We start from the raw sequence: 25,294 nt of genomic DNA on the forward strand, positions 1-25,294 counted from the left end.
TGATATACTATAAGTAATATTTAAATTTTATTATAATCTCTTAAAATGTTTCGATATATATCTAACAACATTTTTACGTGCACATAAATATAAATTTGAAACAATATTTACCTTATTCATGTAATTTACCTTATTAAAGTATGTAGGTACAAACAAAAACAAAAATGTGGATTCATAAATTTATTGAGAAAATTGTGTTATCAAGTAATGATAAACAATAAATTAATTTAAATATTAGGATTTTAAATTAGAGGAGACCATTCCAAATCCTATAGTACATACAGCATCTCTAATGCCAAGTTGCAATATTAAAAACTTAAAATGTACAAACGTAAACAATATATGTGGCAACACCAGTGTTAAATAGCACAAAGAATTAACACGAAGAAGGGAAAGGCAGGTCGTAGGCCACGTGCGGCGGTATCTAACCGTGTCTAAAACAATTCACTAATCCAAACTAAATTTATTGACTAGCAGCACCGTCGACTTCCATTTCCTGCGAATCAGTTTTATTCGAATCTCCCTTAGCATTAGCATCAACTTGCATTACTTCCTCCTTTCCGTCTTTATTATCTAAACTCTTATCTTGCTTATCAACTGTTACTTCACTAGTGTTTACAGCTTCACTTACTTCGTTTTTATCTGTAACTTCTTTTTTGTCCTCCTTCTCACTATCCTTAGTTTCTTTGTTTTCGGTTGCCACTTCTTCCTTTTTGTTTTCTTTAGCAACATCTTTCTTATCTTTGCTCTTGTCTCGTTTCTTAATTGTTTTCTTGGGGCTTTGCTTTTTTTCAGCATTTTCTGGAGCTTTTTGGGTTTCAGTTGTAGGTTCTAAAGTTGCATTGGAGGCTTTGGTATCATCAGGTCGTGTATCGGCTATGACTGGTTGCACTAAGTCTTTATCTGCTTTGTCCGTGGTTTGCACTTCTTCGCTTTTTGGTTCTTCGGGTTTTTGTTCTTGAATATTTTCTTCTATTTGTCCTTCCGATCCGGGAGTGGTGTCTTGTGCTCCTTGTGCTGTCAGAGACTCATTTTCTTTGGTAGTTTCTTTCATTTCTACATCACCGTTTTGAACATTTTCTTGTGTAACTGCAGCATTTTCACCATCTTTATTTTGCATATCTATATCTTGTGGCTGAGTTGAGGCGAGAGCTTTGTTGCTGTCAGCTTTAGCCTCCAATACAGCGATACATTTTTGAATGCACTTTATAGCCTCCTTCCTCGCCTGCCTAATGTTTTCTTTACCATCAGTTTCAATATTGTCTAATTTAATGAGATTCCTAGTCAACATCTCATCTAGATATAAATATTGTTTATCGTTTTTGGTACCTTTGAAGTTCTCAACATCCGTCATTAGATTGAGGACGTCGGTTTGAATACTAAGAATCAGTGTAATGGGGTCGTTAGCCGACGGTGCTTGTGGCTGTGGCGGAGTCTGAGGCGCTTGTGGGGGAACTTGACTATGTGGTGGTTGCTGAGGAGCTGTATGTTGTGGTGGCGGAGCCTGTCTCTGTTGCGGAGAGGGCTGCTTTTGTTGTGGTGGAGCTTGCTTTTGCTGTGGTCTGGACGGAGTTTCTGCTCTCGGTGCAGTTTGTTCCTGATATGTCTGCGGCTTAGGAGACTGTGATCGCTGTGGCGATGGACCTCTATTGAACGCGGCTTGTGGGTACATCTTCTGTTTTGTGAACGGTTGTGGTCCTTGTCTAAAGAAGGGTCTATCGAAGCTTTTAGCAAAGGGAAATCCTACTGGACCATCATCGGCGAAATATTGGTCCCTATCGATATGTGGCTGCGGCGGCGGAACATAAGTGGGCTTCGCTTCTGCGAAATGAGTGCCATGATCGACAGATTTATTTATCACTGGTTCGTCCCTTCCTTCGACGAAGATTGGTATGTGTCTTACATTAGAAGATTGCTCGGGTTGATGTGGTTGCTGTTGCTCTTGATGGTTTTGTCCACTCATTTTGTTACAATTTGGATTTACTGTACGATGATCAGGAGGTGCTGACATTGATCTGTGCGATCTTTCGTCAGCATCAACCACACTGGGATCTGCTGGGCTTTTCTGTCCTAAGTCGACTGTATTTCTCAAACCGTATTGTGGTAGCGGTGTCTGCTCGTCATGTAACTGTTCCGTGTCCTGTTCAGTCTGTGTAGCTGCGGTCTGGTGCTGGGGTGAGTGTGGTTGTGGCGAGGATGGTTGCTGATATTGTTCCTCTCTAGGGCCGAATCTTCGATTCCAATGTGAAGGAAAGTGTTCTCTAAACTCAGGCGGTATATCGTCGAATGGAAATCTGTCGAAACCTCCGAAGCTATCTGCGGTATCTGTAACGAATAAACGTCTTGTTATATTATACAACTTAAGAAATGATAAATTATGTGAGTGTCTCCATTATTTTGAAATTCTAATACTAATACTCTAAGTTAACTCCCCCTAAAATCGTACAAAAATGATGTGAGAACTAACTGGCGGTCATCTAGTTGTATAACTGTTATTTTAAAAGTAAATAATTAATTTTAATGCACGAACCGTCGATTCCGTCCTGACTGGAAGGGCGTCGCTTCCTGGCCCACGTGGCGGGGCGCTGCCTCAGTCGCGCCGCTATGTCGGGATGGCGCGCCGCGAGCTCGCTCCACGCGCCCGATCCCTCCTCCTCATCAAATGGAAAACCGCGCTGTTGACAAACAAATTATTACTAAATAATTTAATAATATTGATACGAGATGTACTAATTACAATATATAATACACAGTGCAACTTGATACGTAGTTAATGGCTCCAGTTTATAAATTGATAATATGAATTTGAATATGCTTAACTTAATTCGTCGAAACTATAGATTTTGGACAAAAAAAGTTTTAAAAAATGAGGAAGAATTAATGCGACGTTAACAGATTCAATGCGGTAGACTTTCAAAATGATTTAATTTAAATAAATAAATATTAAAATTTCCATTAATAGTAGCGATAATACGAAACATTTACCTTGGACTTTGTATTTAGGAAAATAATATCGAATAAATATAAAGGATAACAAATTGAATGAAAACAATGTCATACAGTAAGTAGTGTCATTTGCGTGACGAAGAACTGTCCATATTTGGTAGAAGAGGTCGAGTAACGACCTTCCTAGTCTAGACTTCTGTATTACGCCGACTATCAGTTCAATACTGTCGTAAGTTTATCTCCACGAAATTCATATTCAATTCGTAAAGCAATCGGTTAATATGCTTATTTACGCCGAGGTATAATCAAATATCATTTCCAATAATTTTATTGCTGACAGCGACGATGGATAAAAGCAATAATTATAGGTTCAACGATTTAATTTATATTCGCAATCGTCGATAAACACTGATCAATGCAAAATTCAATGAACTGAAGGGACCTTCGGTTAAACGGCCGTTTGCGTTTACTGCGTTATTAAAAATATACATGGAGATGACGGATACGATAGGAAATACATATGGAAATGATCCTTGTTTTATCAATTTATAATTAAAATATTATATATTCAGTTCCGCACCTCATTCATTTACTCGGCAGTTCCTCCTCGCTATTTCGAATGATAAATAAATTACTTTCATTTCTTACGTAATATAATATTTATGGATTTGCTTGACTTTCTTATTCTGCGCCATCAAATTATATTTTCAATATACATATAGGGAAACGAAATGAGCCTATGAAATGTTTGATGTAGCTACTGAATGAGTGTGTTATAGCAAATATATAAAAAAATGGAACAACAAACAACGTTACTCAGAAGATATTATTTTGGACAAGATTTGGTAAAAAATCGTCTATTTATCATTTTGATTTATAAGAGAGCCATATTTGAATCTATACGTAGTTTAAAACTAATACATTAAAGGAATGCGTGGGCTGGTTTCGCTACAGTTGGGTAAATGCGTTCATATTTCGACGCTAAGTTGCCCAAAAGTTGAAATGCTTACAAAATCCTTACAAGTGACTAATATACCTTGTACAGTAATGACAGTATTTTACAGCGACATCAATACCTAAATAAATATGTACTTAATTACCGAAGGGTCGGGTATTGTTACTGATAGTATAAATACCGATTCTTGAGAGGCGCCATTGTTCTGACTCAGTTCCGTGAAACTACGATTATCAAGTTTAATGAGACATTTAATTGTAATTACAATAGCAATTTTAAAATACCTTTTTATATAAAAATGTTTATTAATTTATCTTAAAAATCTTGTCAATTACATTATTCTTTACTTGGTACATGAATAAAATATGTTTCAACTACATTTTTTAAAGTAAAGTAATCATTATGTTCCGTCTGCTTAATTCTTGAGTACACTTACAATAAAGAATTTATTTCGACAGACAGTAGAAGTCGTTATTGGTACAAGCGTAACCACTTGCAAAGTTAGTTTGCAGTCCGAATGTAATAAAAAGGATAGGACATGTAAAGTCACACATTAAGGACATTAAGTCACGTGCATGGATTTGCTTATCTCGTTGACACGTATGACGATATGGTATACTAAAGTAAGTGACAAATATGCCAACTATACCATAGTAAACAAACACAAATCTACGTTTTATTTTTACGACAGACAGGCGAATGGGATACATGATTGTAAGAAATCTCTGCACGTGATACTGACGCTGAAAATATAAACATTGAATACACCATAAACATAACATCTTGGACATCATGTTGTCTCACTTACTCTTTAAATCCGAACACACCTAACTATTAGGTACTCTTCCCACCCCGACGTACTTTCACATATCCCTACCAAAAATATATCCATCGGTAATGAATATAACATAATTATGAATAATTATCAGCCAATTACAAGTTTTGCCTTATAAATAATCACTTAAAATTGTAATATACGTCTCAGAATTTCTTCTGCCAAACACAAATATTCTTACAGAGTCTTGAAAAATGTCCAGATAAGTACACAATAAACAAAAAATAACATAACCCTTCGACCTTCGAGACCCATATGTTCTATCCACTGGATCATACTGGCTCACTAGCTGAACAAGAAAACAAAAGTAATAAATTGGTATCCTAATAAGGAAAGCATAATTTACGGGAGGACATATTAATATTAATAAAACATTGTCGTTCGTTTGTACGATACAATATTTCCTTTTACTTTTTAGAAGGTATTGTTCATGACAAAAAATGTGGGCGTATCAATGTTTAATTCGGCAATGAAAAAAATTGTCGTAAAATATAAATGATTACGATTTAAATTTTGGGTACAAGAGCATTGAAATTTTAAGGAAATCTTCATTTAATCAAACATACCCGTTAAGTGTCGTTGTTTTTAGGAAACCATTTAAAGTATAGTCAAATACGTTTTTGGGATTAATCAAACGTGAAAAATAAATAAGTATATATGTATATATTTACTTCGCTCGGGTAAAGGGGACGAATATCTCTAGTCAGCAACTAAAATTGCTAACGTACGATGTTTGTGAATAGAATCGACAATAACTCATGTTTTCAATTCAATTAACTATTTAATAAAATTTACACAGATCTAAGGAAAATATAACTTTGCTATTTTCCAGCGTTAATTAACTACATAACTTTATGTTCTATACTAGTCAATAAACTTGACAGCAACAGGAGATTGTCAGGTATTAATGTCGTAAATCTCATGAATGTTAAATGCATTTACATTTATTTATAAATATAATATAATCGTAACAAAGTTATATTTATGTAGAAAATATATATTTTTTTCCTGTCTAGAAAATAATCTAATTTACAACAAGTCTACGAATATTTTTATCTTATTCTTATGTGTGTTTTCGAGTTGAAAACCCAGCAAGCACTACTGACTATTCACGTACTTATTTAACAAATACTTACACGTAAACACGTGCAATTTGTGTTTGTATTCATCTTGTGCTCGGTGAAGGAAAATATCTCAACTAGCATTGCGTGATTTACTAAACTCAAACCATCATTGAATGAGAAGAAAGCTTTAAAAGTTTTTACTTTTTATGGCCCGATATGTTAAATATACCATTTTATAATATATATATTAATAAATATCATTTATGACATACTATGAGCAGTATTGCATTTCTAACACGATAACATCACAACCACATGCTAAACATTGATATTTAGCGTAACGAGCAGACTTCAATGTTTACTATATTTAGCCGACTTCAAAAACTGCAGAAAAAATCTCAATTCGTTTGTGTATGTCGTTTTTTTTTCTATAATTATTTATGAGTAAGATTCAGTATAGCTTCTAATTACATGCATATTGGACATAAAATTAATATAACATAAAATACAACATTAAAAAAAAAATCTATACTAAGTAGCTATAGAATGTGCACATTCATAATACTTCTTGATTTAAGAAAAATATTAGATCAATGTAAAAAAATAAATTAGATAAACGTGTTTTATGAAATATTTGAACATTAAAAAAATACACATTAGCAATGATACCAAAGTAAAAACTGCTATAAATAGGATCTAAATCATTATTCGGTCAAGAATAAAAAACACGCAACGCACCAACCAAACCCACGTCGAAACTTTCACAAAGGTTACCTAACGAACGGGTCCTTAAAGTAAACATTTAATTTTATGCAGCTGTTATTTAATTCTTTTATTGCGGATGACATCAGCGCGTGTAGGAGATGAGAACTGCGTCAGCGGCGAGAGATCTGAATAAATATCAGGTACGATTATAGACAGCGGTATAGATCGCTTAAGTTTCCGAAATCCGTCCTAAGTTAAGGTAATAAATCCCGCTGATACTTACATTATAAGGCAGTGTATATTGTTCTAAACATCATTATATATATATATATATTAACATATATATAATATTAGCATATTTTTCTTGTATATATATCTATACAAACATTATTAAGGGGTAAAATTTGTTTGTTTTTTTAATTATTATTAAGGGCTATTCTACAGAAATAATGACAGATTCCAATTTTGTTTTTTTCTGGTAGAAAGCTTAACATTATTCCTGAGGGCTATAGGGTATAAATTATATTTATATCATAACATTTTCTTTATTAATTAATTACATATCCATGCTAGTATATAGATGTATTTAATAATAATCTACATTTGCACTTGTCCCCGACTTTTACTCAGTGCAAGGGTAGTCGGTCTTTGGTAGTTCTGGAAAAGACCAGGTATGTGTCTTAGAACAGTTACAAGTTTAATGAAACACTGTAGTGCAAAACTAAAAATCCTTTAACTGTTAATTATACGTTCACATTTCATAAGATTATAGTAAATGATTTGTTTATATTTACATATTATAATTATATAATCTTACATATACAAGACTGCGTGTGTTAAGTAAGATATAGTCATTTTTTAAATTTATTATGTTATTGGAAATGGAAATTTTTCTTAGATAAGAAACAAGATCAGCATCCCTGGAGTAATATCAAAAATATTATAAATATAGATAGATAGGTGCAGGTATCCAAATTTAAAGATTTAATCTCTAGATACAGCAGTGAGTCCATAGCAAAACATAATAAAATAAGTAATAATTCCTCTGGCTTGTAAGACATTTCATGTTTTTAAAATTGTAATTCCCTCTATCCTTTCCGCTGCTTAATATCCGACAGATCGAAATTCAAATCCGGGATCAGGTCAGTAAAATAAATATAACATATTGAAGGAAAAAGAAACGGTCCTCTTACGATGTAAATGCTTATTGGACCAAATAATTTTGAATATCAGGTGGCACTTGTTTGAAAAGCATAAAAAGTGGACATGTGTTAAAATTGATAATTTCGACATTTAAATATTGAATATGACCGTAATAAGTCATTGACCTGCAAATATCTTCGCTTTAATTTAACATCGACTTCGTTACACGAAGACAGCTAATACAATAAGACTAAAAAATAAGTGACTAAGCACGATGACTTCAAAGTGATTTCATAAGTTCAGAGAGAGAGAGAGAATTTCCTTTGAGAACATTAATCGAATACGATACATTCCGTATGCCGTTGATTATCGATAAGGTAGTATAATATAGTTAAAGTTTATCCTATATTAAAAAAAAAAAAAAAATGACTACGGAAAAGATGCAGAAAACATTGCAAGTGATAACTACATTACAAATTGTGATCACATAAAAAATAATCGAATTATTAACAAAAAGGAAATACCAATTATCATTCGTCTTCGTCTCTGTCGCGATAATGAGGTTAATAAGAAAAGGACAGGCCGTGCTTTATATGGTACAGGAGACACGTCCGGTGATTACAGGTATACTAATAATGTATTAATCTCGAATGATTTCTCGTTGTCATACCGTATTTGCATCGTATACGTAGGCGATGTGACGCATTACAGAGACGCCGGACCGTTTGTAGTCGATATTTTACCTTCTAAGCCAAGCGGCACTGACATCATCGGCTAAACTTAGAAAAGTGTTTACTTGAAACGAGGATTTCACGAAGCCGGTCTTCGCGGACGATCCATGAACTTGTCCGGTGCTACACGCTATATAAATATTACATTTTTTTTGTTTACAAAGCACTCAAGTGTTATGTCAAGATTATTCTTATCAATATATGATATTAGTATTGAAACTAGTTTAATAAACAAAAACGAGGTGAACGAATAGATTTTAAAAAATCTGGTGGTAACAATAGTTTATAGGGATCCTTCCCTATATATTGTAATTAAGTTTTTTCTTTTATTATTAATTCTGCATGCATTCCAATTTTGGTGTGACATTTTGTCATTTTTCAAGGTGACATGAAGGTGATAAGGAAATTAATATACTTATTTGACTAATTAAAAATAGTTGAAGAGCGAAAACTCAAGACAAACAAACGCTGCGATGTTTTAATTACTATCAAAATCGTTCCTAGTCAATCGATTTCAGTAGCCACTCACAACGCTACATATGTTAACTAAAGCGGAACTCTGTAACATTTCAATTGGTTATGAACCCCTGAATAACACAAAACAGTTACAGTAACGATGTAATCAAACCGAAATTGCATTCAGAAACGGCGCCTTCCTATCAATACTGTATTTGGAGCAGCACTTAAAATGTTAAATTACGCAGACGCGGAATTATCTGCAACAGAAGAGCCTATAAGTGAACGTTTAAGTAAGACGGCTTTTAAAGAGATTTGATTAAGTTAAATACCTACTATGTCTTCAAAAACCAGCAAAGCGATACATACTTACGGACTTAGTAACGTAAAATTTCTGGCCGTCATTAATGATTCGGAAACAGGAGCACATCATTGCTAAACTTATAATCCAATTTTATTAAATTGTTTGTTTTTTTATTGCCATAGACATATTGTCCGTGCCTTTTGTGTATCTAATCTTTAATTTGTATTTGCTTTAGTGTGTCTGCATGTTTTATTACCAGGCAGCATCACAACTTAAGTTTTACCTCTAAACATTTAGGTAAAGCCGATAACGTTCACGATCATTTATTATTCGCGCTTTTTATGATTCCACATCATAACATTTTCAGATTTAAAGCATAAATTTCCGAATTTTACAAACTTAATTAACTTGACCTGCTTGGTATGTACGTCAAATCTTGTATCTGATTCTTTTAACCAGTTCCACCTCATCGATTTAGCTGGAACTTTACATACTCTTTTGGCGTTGGTGATGATACAATATACATGTTTAAATTACATAATAAAATTACTTTCGTATAAGGAGCAAATAAAAAATATTTTTAAAGATGTTTTTGGACGAAATTACTAAATAAAAAATGTTATGATATTACTAGTATCTTAGCTGATATTATGATCAATTATGAATTTATTATTAATACAGACTCAGACTAGTGCATTCCTACAAGAATATAAAAATAAGCTTTTAATAAGACTAAATAAATTTCTTATTTCGATCAAAAACACAATTTCCAACATTCAAAATATTAGTTTTTTAACTATGAAGACATTTTTTTAGATTTAATCATTAATTACAACAGTTTTCGGACTTGATTTTTATTAATTTCACTATTTATATTTTTTATAAGTGATCTACTTACATAGACTATTTATTCTGAAAAGTTTTAGTGCTAAATATATATTTTTTTACAAAAAAGAAGTACCATCTATTTCGTTTCAATGACCTCGTCACCAAAGGCCACTTCAGTAGAAAACATTATTTATTAAAGAACCCACATCTATAAATGGAGTTTCTATAACAGCTGCGCGCGCGCCGTTGACTCATGACCGGCGCGCGACGTAACTGTTTACATGGATTTTGTTTTATTTTGAGTTAAAACAAAGATTTGGAATAATAAAATTCCCACGTGACTAATGTCCATGGGAATTGTATATGCGTTAAGATACGGTGCACGATAAGCACACGGTCCATTAATTTCTATTTAGACTTTGATACGATAAAAACTTAACTTTTTACCATATACCCAATTTTGTATCATCAAAAAATCAATTATAATTTAGAAATTATCGAGTAAATAAAGTCAAATCCACTAGAGATACGCCACCACTATAGGCTACAAAACGAAAACACCTTAATCATAAGGTTTACAAAGTAATGGTCCAAGATAAGTCCTAAGGCGGACTCATTTTATAAAACGATCAATTAACTTCTACTTCACCTTTCTTTAATTACAATATATTATTTTTAATGAATATTTCAAAAGTTTTCATTAAAAGATGTAATTATAAATTAGAAGTATTTATCAATGAATATGTTTATTCAATAACCTACCTCATTTGTAGCGTTCCCGTAATATTCTGGAGGCTTATCCAAAACAACAGGTGATTCCATATCTCAAAAAAAAACCACTGGAATGTATCACAGAAATACACAACACTTCAATACGAAAAGTTATCGTAAAAATATATAAGACACTACACGCGAAATGCCGTCTCACTGTTTCAATATGAACTGAGCTGGCGTAGCGTGAGCGGTTGTATTTATACAAACGCATAGATTTCTCGAAAAGTCTGGACTGTTCGAGAGAAGCGTGGCTACGGCCCATTGATTCGAGCATTCTTTCATATGAGTTTATCGATTTGTAATCTTACATTGCCGCTTTTTAGCAACAAATATTTTGAGGAAGGAGACATTTACAATGAACAACGAGCAATGTATTCTGAAGTAATACCAAGGTCTTTGTTTTATTCCTGAAAGGAATGTATGCATTTACAGATTGGGTTAAGAATTTTCGAGTAGTTAAATATACAGTATGAACATTGATATTTTAGGAATATTAAGTAAATGAAACACTAACAACGGACAAGTTAAACACTGACGGCTCTACGGTAGCGCTTCATTTGTGGACAAAAGTTACACAAAGTATTATCCAACTTTTACTGTGTGAATCATTTTCGCAATAATTTATTTAAAGTGACAATATGAAACACAATGACAGAACGTGTATATTTATTTACTTCGAAAATTTCATCCTCGACAAAAAATTTCGATGGCCCTTGAGTGCTTATGGGAACGAATCATAAATAATTTATCATTTTTTATTGGAGTACATAAACATATTTACACGTATCTGTTTTTACTGACGTTCAATAAAAGACGTTACTTCCATAATACTATATGACATTGACTTTAAAATTCGTCTCATTGGCTCACTTGGCACGACTATTTCTGCTCTACGACTAAAAAGTACAAATTAATTGGACACTATCTAATAACTTATAAAGGAAAATTGATTTCATAGAATGATGTAAGTAATATTCTGTACGGAATCGACAACAATGAATAAAAATGTTAAATTTTTCTATAGCTTTAAATATGTTAAATACAAATACCGCCTGTTGCACCTCATGCAACTTTTTGTTTCAATATTGTAATTTTTAGTTTTAAGTTTGGGTGCAATAAAGTATAAATAAATAAATTTATAGAAAAAGTAAAATATTTGTAGACATTTTTGTTGTTTGCCTTACTGAAAGATTTACATTCAAGTTATGCCACAACTTCAGTATACCAGATATTTAGTATATAATATTATTATATAAGTTAATGCGTTTTACAGTTACATCTGCTTTAAATTACGACTTGACATGACATGCGTCAATTTCATGTATATATAAATATGCAATAAGAATAAAAGAAGAATTATTTGATCCAACGCATCCATTTCATTTGGAGTCGATTGATAGTGCAGACGGTCTAAAAATAATAACATTTTCTTAAACATGCGGAAGAGACGCTACAACACTGAATCGTATAAATATAACGTAGGTATGCTCCTTTAAAAAGTATACTTAAACTAATGACACATCTAAAAGCACTTCAAGTGCTGAAATACAAAAAACTCAAATTAACAAAAACATACAGCGATTCTTATTTTTATTAGGTAAAATATCAAAACTTTACTTTGATATCGCTTTTTCATTTCTTACTTTTAGTTAATATCTCAGATTTGATGCCCTGTTTATTGCACAAATATGAAAAATATGTAAATCTTTTTCATATTCAAGCTGTAGAGCTTACATTATCATCATTTATCCAAAAAAGTTTTTAACGTCAAATCAATTAAAATAGCCCTAAAAAGAGAATGAAATATAGAATATTTATTATAAAGTTCGTTTAGCATAATAACGAAATAAAAAACTATGATCGAGAGCTATAAATTGATAATATGATAAAATAAATGATGGATGCTATTAAAAAAAAGATGCCACGTGTTCCACCAATGGGGAAAGAATTCCACCTTGTACTACAGATTAGGTTTATTAAGTCTCAGTCTTCGGAAAGCTTACGTATTATATTAAGTCATAGTAATCATCTATACATATAATTATATTGGAGTGTCTTACGTTTTACTAAATGCATATGTATGTATACACGGTACATATACCGAAATAACATTTTTTTACAATTTTTGTTTGTCTGTCTGTTTGTTCCGGCTAATCTCTGGAACGGCTGGACCGATTTTGACGGGACTTTCACTGGCAGATAGCTGATGTAATAAGGAGTAACTTAGGCTACTTTTATTTTAGAATTATATGTAAAATAATAATAAAGTCACGCTTTTTTTAATAAATTCAAACGCGCACGAAGTCGCGGGCACGGCTAGTCGTAAATATATCTATATCCTTCCTTGGATAAGGTATTCGTCTCGTATGAGAAAAACAATTACTTTTACATTTCCCAATTGCTACATGTAAAATAAATTTGCGCTCATATTGATAACAACAATGATAATTATTAATTAATTATTTTAAAGAAAAATAAATGATAAAAAAACTAGACGTAATATTCGTTGCAGGTTTTCATGCAAATTGTGTATAAAATATACAGTTTATTTTTTTAACTAGTTAAAAACGACGAAAACACATTCTCACCTGAGAGTCACTCTACATTCAATACAATTTTATAACATGACGTTACCAAAGTGTAACTACGCATCGATGTGTAGCCGTTTAAAATAATAATAATACATTTATATTTTATATTCTTCAACAAAATACATGCATTGTTATACATTACAGGTAAAATTATAGAGGCGAGTACGCCAGTCAAATCACAGACGCGAGGATGAGGAGGAAGGTTCTAATGCCCACATCTCCCATGTTTGACGGCATTGACGTAGCAGAACTGTATTAATATTTTTTGAATACTAACAATCAAGTAACACAGTCGCATCCAAGTCCATTTAAAATTTTAAAAAAAAAGATATTTGTTTTATACGCAGAATATTCTATAAAAATAAAAAACATAAACAGCCTGTAAATTTCCCACGGCTGGGCTAAAGCCTCCTCTCCCTTTGAGGAGAAGGTATGGAGCATATTCCACCACGCTGCTCCAATGCGGGTTGGTGGAATACACATGTGGCAGAATTTCGTTGAAATTAGACACATGCAGGTTTCCTCACGATGTTTTCCTTCACCGCCGAGCACGAGATGAATTATAACCACAAATGAAGCACATGAAAATTCAGTGGTGCCTGCCTGGGTTTGAACCCGAAATCATCGGTTAAGATGCACGCGTTCTAACCACTGGGCCATCTCGGCGGAATATTCTATATATGTGAATTACTAATAATGTTTTGGTGTGCGTGTATTCGTAATTCTCTACTAAAATGTAGATATTAATTTGGTACTTATGGAATCGTCTGGATGGTTTTCAGCTCTATATCTCGATCAATTCTTAAGAACGGAATGTTTGATGAAAGTTTATAACTCATAGGTTAACAAAACGCTGTATTAAATCAATATTTAGCCCGTACGAATTTCAGACAGGCATCTAGTATACCGTAGATAACACTTATAAAACAAAATATCTAATGGGAATTACCACATTGGTAAACATTACAAAAGTTGGCAACATACTTAAGGAGTCGCATCTAGACATGAATACTGTTATGAATGTCGAAAGTAACCAAACACTTGAATGAGTTCTAATTACAAAGCTATATAATTATAATCCTTAAGACAAATTATACTTACGATATGATACATAAAGGATTATAGGATTTCAAGTATCAAGTAACCTGTATGAATATGATACATCGCGTATGAAATATTATATTTCTTATTCAGTATTAGGAAAAAATATTATTATTTGTTTGCAGTAGAATGGCAGGCAAGCACTATACTTTTGTTTCTTACCTTCTTATACTCTTTTTTTTCGGTGCATAATCTTTATGCGTATCACCTACAGTCGCGGTCCGAGAGCGGTCATTCGGGTCATGACACCCCCAAAATCGTACGCAAGTAAAATTGAAAACCATTAGAAATATACGAATTCAAAAAAAAAAAGTAAATGGAAAAGTAATTTATTTATCTTTCGTAAATTCGAAATCATATTGCGCCGATTTTTTTAGTCGGACCTATATGTCTCAAATATATTCAACTGGCCAAGAATAGATTACTTTCAATTGACCATCCCCAAATATTTTTAGCTACGACCATTCCTGTTTTCCCAGTGTAACTTGGGGATACATGGGACCCACGACCGACTTAGATTACACACAATCCTAAGCAGTCCTTCATGGTGGGGCGTCTATACAAAACTATACGCTAACAATATTCATTCCGGCAGGTAAATTATGGCAGAACGTCCGATAAATATGACCTGACCGACCAGCTCTTTATTCTAGCTAAAAATGGCATTTTGGGAATCATTCCAAAGAATGCACTTACATTAATGTTTCCATAAACATAAAATTAAATTATTTACGCCTTCTACCATTACTACCGTACTTGGTAGTACGGCACGTGAAATCGAATCGACTGTAGCCATTTGTATGGTTTTTTCTGATTGACTTAATACCCTGATTTAAACATGAATACCGGAATTATGAACACAGTAATCTGTATAAATCAATGCTGTGTGCGGTCAGACGTTCTGACTGAATGCTACCACCTACCGTCATTAAAGCATAGAGATGATAAATTAATTCCGCATAAACGCATATTAAATTGCTTCATCAAGGTTCAAAGGTGGACATAAAACTAAACATAGCGTCAGAATGTGATATGCGACATTGAATAAGTATATTTTTGTTTAATATAACTAATTGGTAATTAAATAAATAATATTGAACATAAAAAATATAACCATTTACGCTAATCTGTATACATAAAATGCACATGTTGGGATATCAATTTAATATGATATTGATTAAATTATAAATTACTCAATACAAAAACAATACACAGAACTACATAAAATATTCAATGAAAATTAACTTTTATCTTTATAATTATGTAATATCTCACATTACCATAGATCAGCTGTCTGGTTTTGGCAGCAATCGATGGCTAATGAACGGTCGTTGCCCTGATCAGAATATACGCAGAGAGCATATCAAATGAATCGAGACTCGGAACACAACGGGCAATACAATTCCTTATTCAATGAACAAACCCATCGACATGCAATAATACAAATCATTCCAATAAATTATAATAAAGGCGCATTGATACATCGATTTTTTATTTCGTGTTCGGTTTTGAAATTAAAATGTGCCTGCATGGGTCATATAAAAATCTTTAACACGCTTGTCCACCAAACCGCATTGGAACCCGCGTGGTGGAATAACTTTAAATTTCCCTCTAAAGAATAGGAGGCTTTAGTCCACCAATGGGACATTTACATCTCGTTTCTTCTAATGCATTTCTTACGGTGTTCGGGTTCTATCGGTAGAAACTACTTTTCGTACTGGTGGTAGCTTTACATTGTATCAACACTGTAACATGTCGATTCAAAGTGCTTTTATGAGCCTACTAAATTATATATTTGATTTAATATGTATTGAAAACATATATTGTGTTAGCGACTAGCACTAGCCCCCAATATGGTGTTATGTCATTACATTATATCATTAATTATATCACATTATTATTATTATTATACAATTATTATTTTAATTAATTGATCAATCATTTGTACAACCTTCATGAATATTATTTTATATGGAATAACATTTAATACTGACATGTAACACTATTTCTTATTTTAAAAAGGATTGAGCTGTTATAAAAAAAACAATTGGATGATTGTGAGGGATTGTAAAGAAATATAGAGAGATTGGAGCATCAATGTAAAACATAATTTTATTTTGCCATCCCGAACTACTGAAATTACAATTGTAAATTTCGATATGGTTTAAAGTTGAGTTACTAATCCTCATTTCCCAAAAATACCAGTTTGGCGCCTAAGCCTTTCTTCCTTTCCACTGACGATGTATATATCGAAACATTACATTGCAAGTTCTATACATATCTTTTTAATTTTTTTATTTATTCTTATGGAATCATCATGAAAAGTAAAACTAAATTAAAACTATGGTAAGCTAATAATAATTTAAAAAAACATCTGTATTATATGTAAAATTAGTTTATAGAAAATTACACCAATAACACTTATGACTTAAAAAATAATGTAAATAAAATTACTCGACAAATTAGTACCTACCATACCTTTAAAATTACGTCAAGTCCCTAGGAAAGTTTGCCAGTTCTAATTACGGGCAAGTGTCGTTATAGGTAAGTACCAAACAAAATATTTTCGGAAAATTCAACTTGATATTATATTAAGATGATGAATTAATGAGATAAGGATGCTGACGATACCCCATACATCCACATCTGTTCAGGTATTTAAAATAAGGCTTCTATAAAGAAACTCAGTAAACACTTACAGCACTCAGATTTACATTCCTTTTTTTAGATTGTCTTGTAAAAACTACAAAACTCAAAGTGAATATAACAGTATCAATATGGCCAATATAGAATTATACCACAAACAGTCCTTTCTAAACTCAAAATACTTCAGGGTTAATCACTAAACTATAAACGAGCTAACTGGGGCGTACGTAGGAGGCCCTGTGTCTGAGAACTAAATACCAGTGTTCATTTAAAATTTTGTAACACATAAATACATTGCGTAATAATCAATTAATACTCCTAGTTCTCCATGGACGGAATTCTTCTAATAAGAAATATCAAACAGTTCTATAATCCAAAAAACGTTGCGCCATTACCCAATAATGATGATGACACAATAAAAGAGACAACAGTTATCATCGTATAATAAAACCATTTCTTATGAGGATCTAATACCGCGGTTTATTGAGCATAAATATTAATTGTTGGCAACACCACAGGCGGTGATACCAACTAAACACTGAAAACGAATATATTGTACGATTACTAACAAACTGTCATTGTACTCACGTTTCGCTTCATTTTCAAACTTTCATCATCGGACGTACGTACGAGTATATAACAATATTGTCGTTTTTCTTTGGAATTATCTTAATTTTTTCGATAAGTCGCCTCCAGCAGAGCTCACTCGTTCGACTCTGCGTTTGCATGCAAGGTGGGTGGGTGAGACGTAACCCCGAAATAGAACTTTTGGAATAACTCTACAAATTATATTCCTGCGTCACTGTTGACGAGCTGAAGATCAAGAGCAGTCGTATATCGGAATGTCTCGCGTCTATGATATACTTTTGAGTATTTTTGACGCTCGTACATTTGTAACCACTATGATCCTCAATGCACTATGAACATTTTGTAGCGTCGCGTCGGCATAGACAAATTTCAACTTAAATACTTACTCTTAAGTCAAGTTGACAGTAGGAAAAGTAAGCAAATAAGACTATTTATGTTATATTCATGAACAGACCATGAAAGTTTAAATTGATATTAGTCTTTTTTTTTGTCGACGAGGTCTCAGCGGGACACGTGCACACCTCGCATTTATTCCTCGACACGTGCAGTAAAAGGCGAATCCTTGGGCCCACAGTCGTGAATCATTAGCGCCTACGCGCGCTTCCATCAGAGTGATTGGTCCTAGTTCTTAACTAACTCATACTGCAATAGCGCAGCGTAATTTACGTTAGAGCTGTATCAAAGACCAATGGTATATAAACTAATTTCACTTTTATGAACATTTGAAATTTACATATTCTAACATGTGCCATGTGTGTATTAGAAAAAAATAATTGAATCATGATCCATGTAAAATATTCAATTATATACGTTTTAAAAACTATATAACTAGAAGAATATGTTGGTATATATACAGTGTACTTTGTGTGATATTAATTTCTATAAAAAACTATATTTATTGACTGTTCGGAACCTAATTATATAAAGAGATAAGTGACATGTTTAAAACAAACAAGTTTTAAGTATCGTGTCAACCCTACTGTAGCGGATAAATATGTTATTGTATCGACCATAATAATGAATAACGGAGTTACTATTGCGCCATTGCCGGATGACCGCATGTTATTATAAATATTAGAACAATCTTGAAAGCGAAATCGTTATTGGTCGTAAAGGTAGAGTTAATGTAACATTACTTCAGGTTATTGCGGCTCCGGACTCCTTAACCTCATTCGTATGAAATATGAAATATAATGCTGTAACGTAATTCAAGTACGCCGTTTGTTTGTTTGTTTATTTATTTATATGGAGATGAAGATTCGGTAGTTGTTACGACATAATACTTTTAAATCTATAAGATCACCACTGTACATCTTTCTGTTTTACCATTCAATTACTAATAACCTTGCGCTTAAGATTCGTAGAGCTGTAAGAATCAGAACTATTTCACGACAAATCATAATTATAGTTATTATGTGTTGATTCTTACGTAACTTACTAATTTATTACGTCTTTACAATTCAAAATGGCGTCGCAAACGGACCTCTTTTTAACGATTTAAAAACATAATGCCACGTTAACATTCGATTTTACTCCTTAATGCTTTAGTAGTTAAGGTATTTTTATTAATGGTGACAAGACGTAACTGCGTATAATTGGTGCTCATGAAAATACAATCATGTTAGGAATACTAGCGATGCAAAAAAAAACAAAATGTTTTGTAGAATTAGTAGTAGTAAACTTCTCAATCAATACTGACTGACTGACTATTAATGCAAAGATTGAGATATAAGACATAGAACATAGATATAGACACAGAAGGGGTTAGTTACAAAAGTTGTGTGATATTATTAAAAGACATTATCATTCTAGCAATCAAATTAAATTTTATTTAAATTTTATTGACTACATATTTCATTATTAATATTATAAACACATATTCAAATAATACTTTATAGTTCAATAAGTGTATTATAAAAATGACTAAAATAAGAAGGCCAAGGTGGGAGCCCTGTGGCACTCCAAGTGTTGTCGTTACATCGTTTACAGCTGACTCATTGATTTTATTGTGAGTAGCTTTTCTTATAATCATAATTGAGACTAATCTGATAAACGTGGAAGTAGCTCCTGCTGATACAGTCTGCCTGTTACGCTTTTGTAGTTTAGAGGTTGTATGCAAGTTGAAGTACTCACATCACAAACTGAATTCATGACGGGCAATGGCGCGGGTTCAGCTAGTATCGTATAATCATTATTACGTTTCTCTTCTCTCAAGTTTCCATCTTTGTCATATTTTTATATTATTTATAACATTTATATTTAAATTAACTGTCATGCTCTATTTAGATATTTGCAATATTACAAATGTAATATCAATGCGCTGCCAACCGCGAGACTAAGTTGTAAAGTTCTTTGTGTTTGAAATTACACTGGCTCACATAATAAAACTCGTATCGAGTCAGTTTTACAATGGACGCTCCCAACATTTTTCTGCATCTGCATTGTCAAAATGACTCAGTTGATATAAAACGTGGATCATTATATCAAAGTGCAGTTTCAAATAAGGTACCACAAACTTTTCGCGTACTTAATTTGTATTTCGACGATGATCGATACGATTGTTAACCTCGGACTAGAATTAACGTGGCGTAATATGATCTAAGACTTCTCAATTGAAGAGAAAATCTTAGCCCATCTGTCAATGATAATCAAAATATATACGATGTCATTAATTAAATTAAATACATACAGATCACAATGAATATTAACAGTTTGCTAGTGCTGAAATGATTCTAAGTAAGCCGTGGGCTGAATAACAACTAAGTAGTCCGTTACGTGAGGCGGCGGGTAGGAATACTAATATAGGTATGAAAAATATTCGTGTCATGCTATAATTATGTCACGCAATTATAATGCAATGCGAGACGATTATAAATCACACCAGGTCGAATCGCGTATTGTATCATGAGTAGGTATATCTTATACATACTTGGACTTAATATGTTATCTTAATCTATATTATATATAAAAGCGAAATACCATTCACTGATTAATCACGAAATTTCAGAAACTAACACACCTACAAACTTAAAATTTGGCAGGTAGGTTTCTTATAGCGCTTAGAACGGATTTTACGAATCTCCACCCCTAAGGGAGTGAAACAGAGATTGGAAGTTTGTTTTTTATAAATTTCGCGCGTATAAAGCCATAGGGTCAGCTAGTATAATATAAATTATATAAAGACTTCCTTCTAAGAGGTTGGACCGATTACGTCATCAAATTATTATAATTTTTTCATTGAATCCAAGATTCATAAATTAGAAAGAAGAAATATATTAAGAGATACATCTAAAGTACTTTAAGCATCGACTTTATATGTTTCAAAAACTGCAACGATTTCAAAAGATTTTTTTTCAACTCAAAATAAATTTGCCGCTGAAAACAAATTTAATGACGGAATATTTTTTAAACTTCGTTATTAATCACTATGGAGTTATTTTAGACTTTATCCTAGATTGTTGGCATAGATAAAGAAACTTCTTACAATCTACAAATTTTAAAACGCTCGGCTTCGTCGTTATAATTCGTATTCACTAATCTCAAATGATTAAATCTTTACCTCTTCGTCTAAGTAAATTGTGTCGAATACACATTATATAAATACAATGTTGTTTGCCAAAAATATGAAATACTGTTGAATTATTATTTAATAAAAATTAAATATAGTGCAACTGAGTATATTCAAGTATCAAAAATATCGCGCCCATACTTATGACATTTGAAAATGTTTTCTTTGCCTTAACAATACGCAGAATTTTGTATAACACGGATTTTCTCACGCTACAAACGACCATTGAGAATGCATCGAATCCCAATATGGGGTGGGCACAAACAAAAGGTGCGACTACACTGAACAGCAGCAGCAGTAACTACAGTTTATATATTCTCTCTTTGTATTTTTTGGGTATTTCGTTTATAAATGGATTTTGAAGTTAAATACGCATTGTAAATAAAAAATGTTTAGGTAGGAACCATTGACACGGCTTCAGAATATATAATTGTACCTATTTGTCATACATATTTAGTAATTGAGAAACGGAAGCAGATTAGTGATAAAATCGAACGACTTATATGACCCATATCGAATCCATTCATTGGTTATTAAATGTGTCTCGTCTAGTTAATAGACATCGCCTTGAACTCAAATAATTATATGTGTGTACATAGTACATATAACATCGTAATATACGTAGAGCTGCCATGCTAAATATACCCAGCATAACTTTTTATTAAAGCTTTTGTTCATAATATTTGGTTAATTAACGTCAAATTTTATTATTAAAAATTATGTTCCGTTTCAATAAAACTTTCAAAGAAAACGTTTTTAATACTGTCACGTGCCTGGACATGTACAAGCTTTGTTTTATTTTTGTTTTCGTTCATTGGAAAAGTGATTAGCTTTTATGCTATAAAAATTGTTGATAAAATGGTTCTTTATAGTAGTAGGTAGTCCAAACATTATAATCATTTCAAAATGAAAATAAACGAGAGAGTTTCGTTTTATAGATTGATGCTTAAGTTTATCTTGAAATAGACGGCCGAGACTTTCTATGAGCTTCCAAAACAATTAACAATATACGAAATTATTCGAACATCTGCTACACGATATCTTAAAATCAGCCTTCTTGGTTCACTAATGTTATTGAAGCAAAGAGGTTTCAAATCTGCCGCGTGCAGTGGGTAGCACGTGGCTTACTTTTTTGCGATCGTTAATTACAAAGCAGCCACAAAAATACGACTTCTGAAACTCCCTTTATTGAATACCGTTTATATCTGTAATAGCACGCCCTATCTATCGTTAAAACCAGAGTATTTGTATTAATACCTACAGTATTTCTGCATAATGGTGGTATATTTATTGATCGGATGTTAAAGCATATATAGAGTTTTAAATATGAACCCTTAACCAAATTTAATTAATTAAACAAATAAACAATACAATGCGAATAATTACTATATACTATTTATTTAATCTTTTATTTTTTTAAATAAAAAAAATACTTTTTATATCGATTACATTAGTACTAAAATCTTATCGTTATTCGTAATCTTATCGTATGTTCGGTCGTTGTGTGTTCCTCAACCATTAATTGATTTCGATGATAATTTCGTGAGTGAGTGAGTTTGTGTAAGGTATCCTGTATCTTTTCTTTGTATGTTTGTTTTTCGTTTTGTGAAGACTCTCATTCTATCAGTGGCGAATCAGGGACGGAGAGCTAGTTATTTATAAACGAGTACAATACGGAAAACAAAAAATTATTGCTTATTCCACGATTGCAGATGAAAATTAAAATGTTCACTTGTTTTTTTCAAACAATATCTCGTAGCAATTCACAAAACTCAAACGAAAATGACTCCTCTGAAATATCTATCGCATCCGCTGCGGCAAAAACCGACACGAGTGTGCGAATTTGGCACACACATACATGTGTTACTCATGCATTATATATTTATACTTTGTTTATGTATAAGTATAATTATGTATAGTTTTCTTTGTAACATAATTTGAGAGTGTAACTATTGGGGTTCTTGTCGACTCTGTCCGGAAGATAGGTAGGTATCTACTGTACTTTCCGAATCCTGTAAAGTGATGATTTAAAAGTACTCACGAGAAAGCTACACCACAACAGCGTATGAGTATCTATCTAATGCAGCAGTGCGATTCGCTAAGAATTCACTTCGTATCTCACTCGTGAAATGTTGACAATCGACTTAGTGACACGCGATTTTGATACTCGTATCCTATAAATTTTATTATTGTCATGACATTTTATATAGTCAATGTCGTATATCACTTTCTGAAATTCCAAGCTCGTGTTATGCGGTCAGTTTCTTTACGGAAGAACTCTACAGTGATTGCAAGTGCGCGTCACACGAAGAACTTGACACGGTGACAACCAACGAGACACTGGAGTACAATTTTATAATGGCGATCCATAAAAGAAAAGATGATGAGATCATGGACAGGCTGACCGATCATCTAAATCAGCCTAGGAATCAAGAATCCGACTAAAAACATTTACACGAAGATGACCAATGGCACACAACACGAAAGAAAACAAAATTAAATACTACCTGGAAATGAAAACATGCAGACATAGCAACCTTATTTAAATAAAGTATATTTTGATTTGAATTGATTACTTACGGGGTTTACCCGAGAGCTACTCATACTCTATAAGTACGTTTCGCGTCACCTGTTCAAAATATAGACCAGCGAATAAAGACTAAGAATTTTAAATAGTACTTATGACAACACCTTATGACTATTGCATTATAAATATATAACTAATTAATAATAATGTGTTGGGCAGTAGACAGAAATGAGAATACGTTGTTCTAAATCGAAGATAGCGAACAAAAAGCCGACAAAAGCCCATGATATGCTTAATTTGAGTTTAAAATGCGTTTAAAACGCCAATGCGTGCTCTGCGCTGAAGGAAATTACATGCGTAACAATTATTTACAGCAGGAAAGACGACTTCAACAAGGTGGCGCGACCCGACTGTATGCCGAAGGGAACTGGGAACTTCGTCGCACCTCAAGAGGGATCTATACTCTATCCCAACCAGAACGGGAAAAAAGCAAAATAAACATCATTTGACAACAAATTGACTCGATATCATTGGCCGAGAGCTTGATTAATCAATTATATCTTCTGGAATCTTGAATGTAAAATTGAAGTGGAAATAAGTACTTTATGTTGTATTATAAATAAAGATATATTGAACATAAACTCTTAAAGGAGCACAAGATAGCTGAGTTATTAGCAAATCGCATGAAATACGTAAATCTAAGGTTTGTTTATCTTTTTTTCTACTTCCGTTGGAATAGGCAATAAGTTCAACAGTCACTTGCGATTGGCTAATTATGACACACCGTATAGTAGCGTGAAGGATTAACCCTCAAAACTTAAACATAAAACTGCCCAGCAGTGGGAGATTTAAAAAATCTGATCTATATTAAAATTATAATTAAGCATTTTTTATCACAAACAATCTCTACTATAATTTGTCAGTCAGATATATTATAAACAAAGTTGTAATAGATTACAGATGTCGTAACATGCGTTATAATTAATTTTATTTAAAACATTAATAATTGTATTAACGCTAACTTTTATAATGAAGTCATTGACCCATTGTTTGTTTACATTGAGCTCACGAGCGATGCCAAGCTTCTTAAATTAAATCTCTGTATTATCAATCTTATATAAAATACACGAACATGAACTAGAAGTAAGGAATATCTTGTATTAGAAATAAGAAATGAATATCCTCCTGACCGATTTCAAACACGGGGCGAATCTCAGGCAAAATACCCATCTGTGTATGGTGCACATGTGACTGCACAAACACAAGTACTCTCATTTTCCTATGGGACGGCGAACCAGAGACGAGAACCGGAAAGACTTGAGGTTTATAGAAATATTTTCTATTAATTTAAAATGTATTCTATCTACTATGAATACTGGAAAAATCTTATATTTTTATTTTCCTGTTACTTAAATGTTTACCAAAAACTAATTGTTCATTTTGAGATAGTGATTTTAATCTGAACATTGTTCTGTATATTCTTTTTTTATTTTTTATGGCTTCAATTTTTAAATAGCAGTACCCCTAATTGT

At 32.5% G+C, this 25,294-nt stretch overlaps 2 protein-coding genes across 4 annotated transcripts in view; one reads left to right on the forward strand and one right to left on the reverse strand.

Annotated features, from left to right (window-relative positions):
- The window catches only part of LOC113402857 (uncharacterized), a 95,373-nt gene that overhangs the window by 59,361 nt on the left and 10,718 nt on the right, over window positions 1–25,294 (forward strand). The gene's annotated exons all lie outside the window — the stretch shown is intronic.
- The window catches only part of Stv (starvin), a 29,371-nt gene continuing 4,242 nt past the window's right edge, over window positions 166–25,294 (reverse strand). The window contains exons 1-3 of one of the 3 annotated variants that reach the window (XM_026643204.2): window positions 17,668–17,694; window positions 2,531–2,675; window positions 166–2,325 (exon numbers count right to left, since the gene is read on the reverse strand). In XM_026643204.2, coding sequence (XP_026498989.2) covers window positions 464–2,325; window positions 2,531–2,675; window positions 17,668–17,679 — 2,019 coding nt within the window. In that variant the 5' untranslated portion in view covers window positions 17,680–17,694 and the 3' untranslated portion in view covers window positions 166–463. Of the gene's footprint in view, window positions 2,326–2,530; window positions 2,676–10,729; window positions 10,942–17,667; window positions 17,695–25,294 lie in introns of those variants that run through there. The other 2 variants (XM_026643203.2, XM_064215925.1) reach the window with 2 other exon arrangements.

Source organism: Vanessa tameamea, chromosome 9 (genome assembly GCF_037043105.1).
Source record: "Vanessa tameamea isolate UH-Manoa-2023 chromosome 9, ilVanTame1 primary haplotype, whole genome shotgun sequence".
NCBI classification, from domain to species: Eukaryota; Metazoa; Arthropoda; class Insecta; order Lepidoptera; family Nymphalidae; genus Vanessa; species Vanessa tameamea.